At 40.1% G+C, this 10,356-nt stretch overlaps 1 protein-coding gene across 1 annotated transcript; it reads right to left on the reverse strand.

The window, feature by feature from the left end:
- Positions 1 to 2,974: 2,974 nt before the first annotated feature.
- Positions 2,975 to 4,536, reverse strand: LOC109118649 (shugoshin 1-like). The gene is given in 5 exon segments (XM_033761714.1): positions 2,975 to 3,592; positions 3,624 to 3,670; positions 3,673 to 3,713; positions 3,874 to 4,246; positions 4,249 to 4,536. Coding segments are annotated over 5 exon segments (1,227 nt in total). The 5' UTR covers positions 4,397 to 4,536.
- Between the last annotated feature and the right edge of the window lie 5,820 nt (positions 4,537 to 10,356).

Here is a 10,356-nt window from a genome sequence, read left to right on the forward strand (position 1 = left end):
ATATGTATGTATGTATATGATTCCTTATTATTTTCACTCAGAAAACATGGCCATTGTCAGAAGCCAGCCATAGACCTAGATTCTCTTTTGTTGCTACCCATTGTGCCATAAGGAACCAGGCACAGATCTGATCAAAATGGGTAGATCCGATTCCTGCTGGGCTTCTGCCATGAATGCAAGACCTCTGGAGAGCTATCTCTACCTGGGTGCAAGTGAAGATGTGAAAGTGAAAAGCTGTGTTTTAAGCAGAGACTGAGGTCTCTAAAGGCAGCAACAAGAAGCCACATAACTAGGGAACAAGCGCACATTAACATAACTCTTTCTATAACATTAGTTTTCCTGGCAGAAGTCTTTCAGGTCTTGCTGGGCACCCTGCACACACAAAGAATGAAAGCAATGTCTGGTGATGGGGTCTATTACTAGAACTCATCGCACCTTCCTTCTTGGCCGTCTTGCCTCATTTCTTCACACCGATGGTTTTGAGCCTGACGTCTGTCTGTCCTGCAAGGCAGAGAGAATCCCTCCACCACCGTGACCACCCATTGAATGCAAGCATCCACTACTTCTCCATTCTGTGATCTCTTTCCAACAAGCTTTCACCTTCCCATACTCCAAAAATCTATTACAGTCTCATATGCTGGTGACACTTTTTCCAGTCTTTGTATGGTCAGAACTCAGCAGGGAAAGAGCTAAATGCCTGTGCTCAACCCACCGCCATCCTGATGTAGACTCCCTTGTAGAGCTCACAATTAACGCAGGTTTCTTCTATTCTGGCATGGCTGAGCCAAATCACCTCAGAGGCTGTCTCATCCCTCCTCAGTGCTTAAATTCCAAGTATACAAGTTATATTCAAAATTTGAATTAATCCATTTTAAATAGAAAATCAAGCGCTAGCTAATGCAGTGAGGAAATCCAGAGGTGACAGACTTCAGGCTGAGTTGCTTCAGTAGTTCAGTGTTATCACTAAGATTTTAAACTGACACACAGCAAAAGAACCACCAGCAAGTAAGTAAACTTTGGTGATAGAGAGGTTTCACATGTTATGCCCCAGTGTTTTGAAACTCCTAAAGGAAAAGACAAGTTAAAGGCAAATAAAACTGTTCACAAGAACAAAGGTGGGTTAGGAATTCATGAAATTCTTGAATCAAAACTCCTTACTTCTCAGCCAGCCCTGGTAACACTCACCTATCGTCCCAGCTATTCAGGAGACTGTGACAGAGGATCACAGGTTCAAGGTCAGTGTGAGTAACTTAGTGAGACCCTATCTCAAAATTTAAAAATGAAAACAGCTAGCTCAGGGGTTAGAACAATTTTAGTTAAAAAAAAAAAAAAGTAGATGACAAATTCCAGAAAACATAAGCATCTTTTATAATATTGGTGTAATAATCCTTTGCTACTATGTAGCTAAAGCCAAACACGACAAAGGGTACCACAACATTTAACTATGTAAAGAGGAATACCCTTAATATTTCTATAAGGCAAAAACAAATTAGCACAAATAAGGTTAAGAAGAGTGTCAAACTAAGAACAGTGCCTAAAGTACCATGACAGAGAAATATCTCTAATATACATAAGATTTTTATAAACTACTGAAAAAAACTAATAAAAAAGAAACAAATGTGTACATCAGAATATATAATGGATCTACATAAGTATGATAACATGACTACTCTCGCTAACAAAGAAATGAAAAGTAAATAACAAAGAGCATTTGTTTGCTTGATATCAGATTTGGTGAAGTTTTTAAAAATAAGCAACTCTGTATTAACAAAGATGTAGTAAAACAAATATTTTCATGCCCGTTGGTAACAATGTGTTGGAATGACTTTCCTAGATGGGAATCTTAAAGATAGATGAAATGAGTAAGTGTTTGTAGCCTTTGATCTAATAGCTCCACATCTAGGACTACATTCTCAGAAGGTTGCTTCCACACAACAGCATACTAATCAGCCCTTCAGGATGGTGACAGCACCCACAGTTTCTGAAACAGAACTGTTTTACTGCCTGGGCTGGGATGTAACTCGGTGGGACGGCACTCGCCTAGCATGTGTGAGACCCTGGGCTCAATCCCTTCCCAAAGTAATTTTTTTACAGCATATTATTTGTTTGTACAAGCTTTATTGTTTTAAAAAAGTGAACCACCTATAGTGATCTTTAAAAAGTTTAAAGTGGCCCATGCAAGGATAGTTGTCAAACACTGTGAATTGAACACATCTCCTCTCATTGGTTGACCAAAACCAGAAAAGCTTAGTATTCACATATTTAATATTTGAGATTTGTGCCTAAGTAGGGAGCTCTGAGAGTTCATGGCATAATAACTTACAGTTTTTCCAAGATGACCATTTGAACACACTCAGGGTTCATAATTATTCCCTCGACTAGTCCATAAGCCCGAGCAGTCGTTGATTCTAATAGTGATTCTGTAAACATTTCATGTCAGGAACCAAAAACAACAGTAATATGAGGGATCCATAACCTTAGGGTATATCTTCTATGAATGTCAAGGTTTGTTTCACTCTACGATTATATAAGGAGTTTCAAAAAAAGTCTTCATCCTATTTTTTAAAAAGTTACTCTGGTATCCCCCCCTTAAGGTAAAAATAAAAGACGCCAGAAGATTATAATTTCCAAAATGGTGGTATGAGATATATTTTGAATAAAATCAAAGGGTTTAGGCAGTATACGAAACCTAAATTGTAAAGTATGGTTTTGAAGAAATGTTCAGGACCTAGGGTCCTGTTAAGAGAACATTCTAAGGCAATAGTTCCATCCACTTGTGTACTATCTTACAGATTCTCTATTGGAGCAACAGAAAAGGATTGTAGGATAAATTTAAGCAGCATTCAAAAAAGAGACTTATTGTATATGTTTTATACTTTTTTTTTTGTTGTTGTTTTTTGTTACTGGGGATTGAACTCAGGTCCTTGTGCTTGCGATGTAGGCGGCAGAATCACTGTGCTAAATCCCCGGCCCATTATTTCATACTTTTTAAAGAACACTTTGAATTCTTTTTCTGCTTGAAAATAGGAGAATTCGAGAAACACAAAACTGTGAAAGTGTCTCTTACCTTCGAAGCTGGTGTTGGCTCCTTATAATTCGTGCTGCTTGGGCACCTACGCTTAGGCAGACTCATGGCTGTGCTTTCTTTCTTCTTTTCTGGAGAAAGACAAAGTCTCCTGGTTTTTATTTCGGGTAACAAGGGAACATTGTTGGTGTCCTTCAGGCTACAGTGAGGTGATGGAGGTGATGGGCGGATCTTAGGTGGTACACTAGTAGGAGTTTTTGTTGGCTTAGAATCTTCCATCTCTTGTTCATCTGTGCAGTTTAGCGCTCTTTTAGGTTGAGGCCTGGTGACCCGTCTCCCTGATGTGCTTGTGAGATTCTGAGTGTTCTTGCAGTGGGGCACATAGAGATCATCAGAATCGTCTCCAGAACTGCTGGATTCAAGGATGCTCACTCCAGGCTTAACGTTGTTTTCCTCTCTATTAGAATCAGTGTTGGGTTTTGTTGTTGTTGTTGTTGTTGTTTTGTCAGAAAGGAGTGAGATGAAAACTCTTTTACAAATTAAAATTGTAGGTATTGAACTGATAGATTCATCCAATTTTGGGGAGCAAACTGTTTTGATTTTCACTTTTGTTCCCTTTATACTTTGATGTAGATTTAGATTTTCTTCTGTTAGCTTTTCTTTTTTTCTTCTTTTTTTCGTAGTATATCTCTATGCTGACTTTTTATCAGCTTTAGATTCTAAAATGACTTCTTTCATCTTGGTAAACTTTTTTGGTTGAATAAACCTTGGTGATAAATTAATTTGTTCCATTGACAGACATTTTTTCATTCATTTTTTGGTAAATTCATGTTTACTACTGGCTCTACATATCAGATTCTTTCCAGTTCAAAAGACTGCCCTTCCAACTAACTAGTTTCAAGTATACCCAAGTATTTGCTGGTAAATCCTTTGCAAATAAATCTGGGGCTGTCGTCCCTGGGAGCCCATTCCTGAGAGACGTGCTTCCTGGTTCATTGCTTTCCTCATTCTCTTCCCCATCCCATCTCCCTGGCAATGGCTTCTGAGCAGTGTTTTCTGTTTGTTGTGAAGCAAGTTTTCCTTTCAGTGCATATAGCTGACATGTAGAGTAGTAACATTCTTTTCTTAGCTGTAGGATGATGTCTTGGGCTTCTCTCACTTTGGATTTTTCATTTTCCAAATCTAACACTAACATTCTGTTGTTGTCTTGGTAATTTTTCGGCAGTTGGTAACCACTTGGCACGGTGCAAGTACGAAGGCCCTGCGTTTGCCAATGTCTGCCAAGTTTTTATTCCTTTTCTCTTTCGCTCGCTTCTTTATGTCTTCAAGGCTGTCTTGAAAGGACTTTTTCTGGCACCTTTCCTTGGCCATCTTCTGCCTTGGCCGGTACTTGTGCAGCGGTCGCCCTCTTCCTCACATCCCACCCCACGACGCCGCAAAGCCGTCCAGCCTTGCTGGAGCCTGCGTTGCAGTACTCCAGGCCCGCGGCACTGTCTTGGGTCTCCCGCTGCTATTACAGCCTGCAACATATTATATCATGGAGAAAAGTTGTTAGAAAAATCGTGATGCCAGATTATGTTTTTAAGTATATATAAATATGGATAAATGTTTATGGGTACTAAAATTTCAAGTGACTCAGTCTATTCTAAATAATAGTTGATGTTTACAGGGAAATTTCATTAAAAGTTCGTTAGCACTCCATGAAATGACCACCTAAATTTCCTTAAATCTAATTTTCTAATTTTCTTTCTCTATACATCCTCTCTTTCACTTACTCAATTAATTTGGCTTTGTCATCTCACCGTCTTTTGCCTGATAATTTCTATGTCCTTTCCATTTACGGTGCACACTAAACTAGTTTTATTTCCTCCATAACATCTTTTTCTTGCCAGAGGCTTTACTGTGTTGCCTAGGCAGGGCTCAAACTTGTGATCCTCCTGGGTTGGGCTCCCTAGTAGCTGGGATTACAGAAATGTGCCATCGTGCCTGGCCCCTCAGTTGTATTTTCATCATAACTCACGTTTTATTAGTACATGTTTGTGATACACAATGATTGCATTCATTGTGGAGAGTTGGTACATGTAAATGACACATTTTATTCCTTTGATGACCTCTTCCCTTCTGCCCTTCCTCCTGCCTCCATTTCTTGGTCCCCTTCCCATTTGCAGAAGATCTATCTCTGTTTTCTATTATCTACCTTTTATTTTGCTCTTTATTTGTATTGGGGTTTCTTCGCTATACACATTCAGCAAGACTTGAATGTTTCCAATGAGAAGTTGCAAAGATGGGCTTTTAACTTGCCCCTCAAAATAAACAAATAGCAGGTATGGATTATCAGTCACCACTAAACACATAGCTCTGTGAGTTTAGGCAAATGCTCTCCTCTGTCCTTTGCTTTCTTTAATACTCACCCTATTCACCTGCTAATGATGTGAATGTATCTCAAATTATAATGCACAAGACTCCACTTGCTTACATTTTTTAAAAAATTAGCTTCCTAAATGGACTTCCAACTGTTTCAAGAAGATCCCACTGTTCAGATAAAGGGGTACCCATGGGGCAGCCCAAGTACCTTTTTCTACAGCCTTTTTGATACATTTCATGGCTGCCACTGACCTTCAGATCACTTGTCTTCTTGGTCATTATCTGATTATTGCTTCTACCACCTCTTTTGACCTAAGAAAAATAAATTTATCTCTCATCGGTCATTTTGGGTAAAACTTTCTCCTATTTCTTTACAGAACACATTTCATAATGGTTTCTTGAAAATTCAGGAAGGATGAAAGCAAAATGTGAGGCTGGGGATTTAGCACAGTGGCTCTGCTGCCTGCCTTGCAAGCACAAGTTCCCGAGTTCAATCCCCAGTACCAAAAGAAAAAAAAAAAAAAAAAAAAAGAAAGAAAAATATAACCCAAAGAAAAAATTTGTATCTACCCTATTTCATAACTTCCTGTCCACCTGGAAAGATCCCTCCTGTCTTCTGCCTTGATCCCAAAGTGGCCCCACGTGGATCATTGTTCAGAGGATAGAAATATCTGTAACTTTGCTGAATATATACAAACTGAATGAATTCCTGTAAGTTTCAAGTACCAAAAGTACAAGTACAAGATTGAAAAGACTTTTGGGTTTTGGTTTTAAAAAGTAACTGCCAGACTACAAAACAGTTCAGACTCACATCCTGCTAACAAGGTACAGTGTGGACATGGCTGAAGCATCACCAGCCCTGTTTTTAAAATATAATCTGATGGATGAAAAAAATTTATTAAAAAAATTTTATTCATACTTGTCTGCAGTACATAATGATTGCATATCATCGTGGGGAAAAATAATTCTTCTTTAATTGCAAATTCCTGATCACTAATGAGGTTAAGCATCAGCAGTATTCTGTTAATGTTCAAATAATGAAAGTATGTATAAAGGATAGCATAGGGAAATGGAATCTTCAGTCACTGTGCCTGAAGAATATTTTAAATATCATAGTAGAATATTGGAACATTACAAAAAATGGGCCAGGAATTTAGTTCAGTGGTTCCACCTCCTGCCTCGCAAGCGCAAGGACCGAAGTTCGACCCCCAGTACCAAAAAAAAAAAAAAAAAACAACAACAACCAGTTGTGGTGGCATGTGCCTACAATTCCAGCAGTCAGGAGGCTGATGCAGGAGGGTAGCTCGAGGCCAGCCTGTGTTACATGCTGAGTTCAAGTCTGGGCTGAACTACACAGTGAGACCTTGTCTCAAAAAAGACCAAAAGAAGGTTTGGGGATTTAGCTCAGTGGCACCTCACCTGCCTTGCAAGCTCAAGGTCATGAGTTTGACCCCTGGTATGAAGAAAAAAAAAGGCAAAAAGAAAAGTTAAATTTAAACATATGTTCGATCAAATTCCTCTACCCACTTAATTCTTTTAATGCAAAGACAACCTACTGGCTCTGGGTGCTATCTAATCACTGTGGGAGTCAGCTCCATCTGCCCGAGTCTGTGTGATAATATGAAGTAATAATTACATAATGTTCCATAATTTTCCTCTGTTGAATTGTGACAGAATTTGGTGAGGCACATTTTGAAAATTCAATTACCTTTTCCCAGTACTGTAGCTCTTATGTGCTCTCTACCCAGGGGTTAAAGATTCAGAACCTCCTGTATTAAAATTTAAGATTGGGGGATAAAGCACGTCAAGAAATGTGTCTGTAATGTCCAAATATTTCAAGTAGCTGAATGTAAGCATGCATATCGAGTCAGATTCTATTTACCAGACAACAGAACTCAAAATAGGGTAGAGGTTTGTTGATAGATATTATTAGAAATAATACTGAAATCACGAAGGGAACACTGATGACGTAGTGGCTGGCATTAGTATCCATATATATTATTTAAATATTTAAAGCTGGGCGTGGTGACACACAGCACCTAGGAAGCTGAGGCAGGAGGACCCCTAAGAATTCGAGGCCAGCCTGAGCTTCATAGTGAGTTCAAGACCAGCCTGAGCTACACAGTGAGACCCTGTCTCAAAAACCTAAAACGAGACATAAGAAAACACAGAGTGCTCGTCACCCCTTCACAGTGTGAGAGCACAGGAGCGAGTGGCCAAGTCTGACCCAGGAAGAGTGTGTCATCAGCAGACACTAAACTCACTCTGGCTTTGGACTTGCCCGCATCGACAGCTGTGAGAAACAATGTTTTTACTATGTGCAAACTATCCAATTTACAGTATTTTGTCCTAGTCCTCCAAAGAGATTAAACCACATGCTGGCTCACCCCATGCACTTACTGCTCCTCTGTTTTTTAATGTCTTTGCTGTTTGTGTAAATTCAGTTATTCTTTCCACTTTTCCATTCTTACTACTGAGTCATTTTATCAGTTTATAATAACTTTTATCAAGTGGTAGTTTGCGTCTGTTTATCCTTGGCTGATTCAAAGCACTGGTATAATTTTCAATCAACTTCTTCCCATCTCACAAACTGCATTATTTTCAATGAATTCCCAGTAAACCCTTACTTGTCCTCGCTTTGGCAGAGCTAGCAGAGCCAATCCCCGTTTAAGCCAATAGGTTCAACTTCTTCAACAAGTAAATCTTTCACGAGAGCTGCTGACAAGCCGGAGCATAACTGAATCTGCATTCATTCCGCCTCGCTTTCCATAGTCTCTCCCTCTTGCGCTTTGCAAAGTGGAGCTCTGGTGCTGATGAATATGGGAAAGAGCAGCGGCACGGTCCACAAAGAGGCACTATGCTCTCCGTGAAGCTCAGCCTCAGTTACGAATCTCACAGAGGAAGCGGGGTGCGGCGGTGCACACCTGTAATGGCAGCCACGCGGGAGGCTGAGACAAGAGGACCACAGATTTAAGCCTTGCCCAGGCCACTCAGCGACACTTTGCCTCGACATAAAATGAAGAGGGGGTGGTGGAGGCGGTAAACTCTGCTCCCTAGGATCCATCTCCCCCATCTCATTACTCTCCTGTTGCTGGAACAAAATACCTGGCATCCGCCCCTCAAAGGATGAGAAATTCATTTTGGCTCACAGTTTGGGAATTCAGCTGGCTCCAGGCAGAAATGGCAGAGAGGCTGGCAAGGAAAGTGGCTCCACTGTGCAGTGAGGAGAAAGTCGGGTGTGGGCAGAGGCGGGGCCTCTCCTCAGCTCCAAGCTCCTTGGGGAACCCCCTGATCCAGGGGCCTTCCAGAGCCCTTACTGGACACACAAGGCTTTCGGGGGACACTTTAGATTCAGACCCTAACACATGTGTAAATAAACAAGTAAATAACTTTTTTAAAAAGAGCAACAGTACTGCCTAAGCTCATCTTCAAACGTATCTGACTATGTGATCTCAATATCATGTCTTGGCCGCGGATTAGCTCAGTGGCAGCCCACCTGCCTCCAAAGTGCAAGGTCCTGAGTTCAATTCCAGATACCAGAAGAAAAAACAAAACAAAACATTCCAAAACGAAAGCTTCTTGTGTGAGCATCAAGAATAAGAAAGCCCTGAGCCAGAAATCTTGATGCAGCCTTCTAATTGCAGCACACTGCCCATCCAGGCAGTTTAGTGACCTGTAGTTGAGACTGACCTGGAACTCACTATGTAGCCCAGGCTGGTCTTGAACTCACAGAGATCCTCCTGCCTCAGCCTCCTGTGTGCTGGGATTACAGGTGTGCGCCACCATGCCCAGCTTTTAAATTTTTTATTAGTATACTTTGCAGTAAATAATGGTTACATTCATTGTAGGGGTTTGGTACACATACATAACATGTCTTAATTCATTTTATTTTCCTTCCCTTCCTCTCCCTCTTCTCTCTGACTATTGGTCTCTAGGGTCAAATTATCCTACAATGTATTATACTATACATTATTGAGTTTCTTTACAATGTTAAAAATCACAGAGCCTAGCTTCTCAATATCTTTCGTGTGATATGAAAAGATAGAATTCTATTTTTGAGAACTTGTTTAAGATGCTTTTTTGGGGGGCGGATACTGGGGACTGAACTCAGGGCCTCGTGCTTGCCAGGCAGCTGGCAGCACCACTGAGCTAAATCCCTGGCCCTGTTGGATGCACATTTTATTTTATTTTTATTTTTATTTTTTGGTACTAGGGATCGAAGTTGAGTCCCTGTGCTTGTGAGGCAGGCAGTGGAACTGCTGAGCTAAATCCCTAGCCCAAGATGCATATTTTAAACAGAGGGTTGTGTATTACAATCATTTTTAGGGTGATATTTAAAAAATTGTCCATTGTGATTATCCTTAGGAAAATGGCAGGCCTCTGCCAAAGGGAGATTAAAGGGAAGAAAATTGTCCATTTCATTTTTACTTTTATTTAACTCTTGAATTTTTTTTTACCAGGCACATAAATTATATTTTTATGTTAGCATGTGTTAAAAGGGAGATGAAATTATGAGCCATTTCTGTTCTCTCCCATTCATTTTTGTATATAAATAAAGATGAGGCTTTTTTATTTGATAATTCTGAGTCCATGATTTTTTGGGGTTTCCTACTTCTTTTCACAAAAACGGGCTTTGTTGTACAATTGTTTTTCGGGGGTTTTTTGTTTGTTTGTTTTTTTGGGTTTTTTTTTTTTTTTTTTTTTTTTTTCTTGGGATTTTTTTTTTTTTTTTTTGTACTGGGGATCAAGCTCAGGTCCTTGTGCTTGCTAGGCAGGGGGCAGAACCACTAAGCTACACCCCCGGCCCTGTTGTACAATTATTATTTTCTGAGAACAAAGGTCTTAGAAGATAGATTCAAAAAGGAGCACACACTCTGGCTTCGCATTTGATGCCAGGAACGAGGCCCCTCTCTGGTCTGTCAAGCCACCAAATTAAACAGCTGAAATCGCTCCGAAAACAAATCCTT

Source organism: Fukomys damarensis, unplaced genomic scaffold, assembly GCF_012274545.1.
Source record: "Fukomys damarensis isolate Sample0158 unplaced genomic scaffold, DMR_v1.0_HiC HiC_scaffold_1, whole genome shotgun sequence".
Taxonomy (NCBI): domain Eukaryota; kingdom Metazoa; phylum Chordata; class Mammalia; order Rodentia; family Bathyergidae; genus Fukomys; species Fukomys damarensis.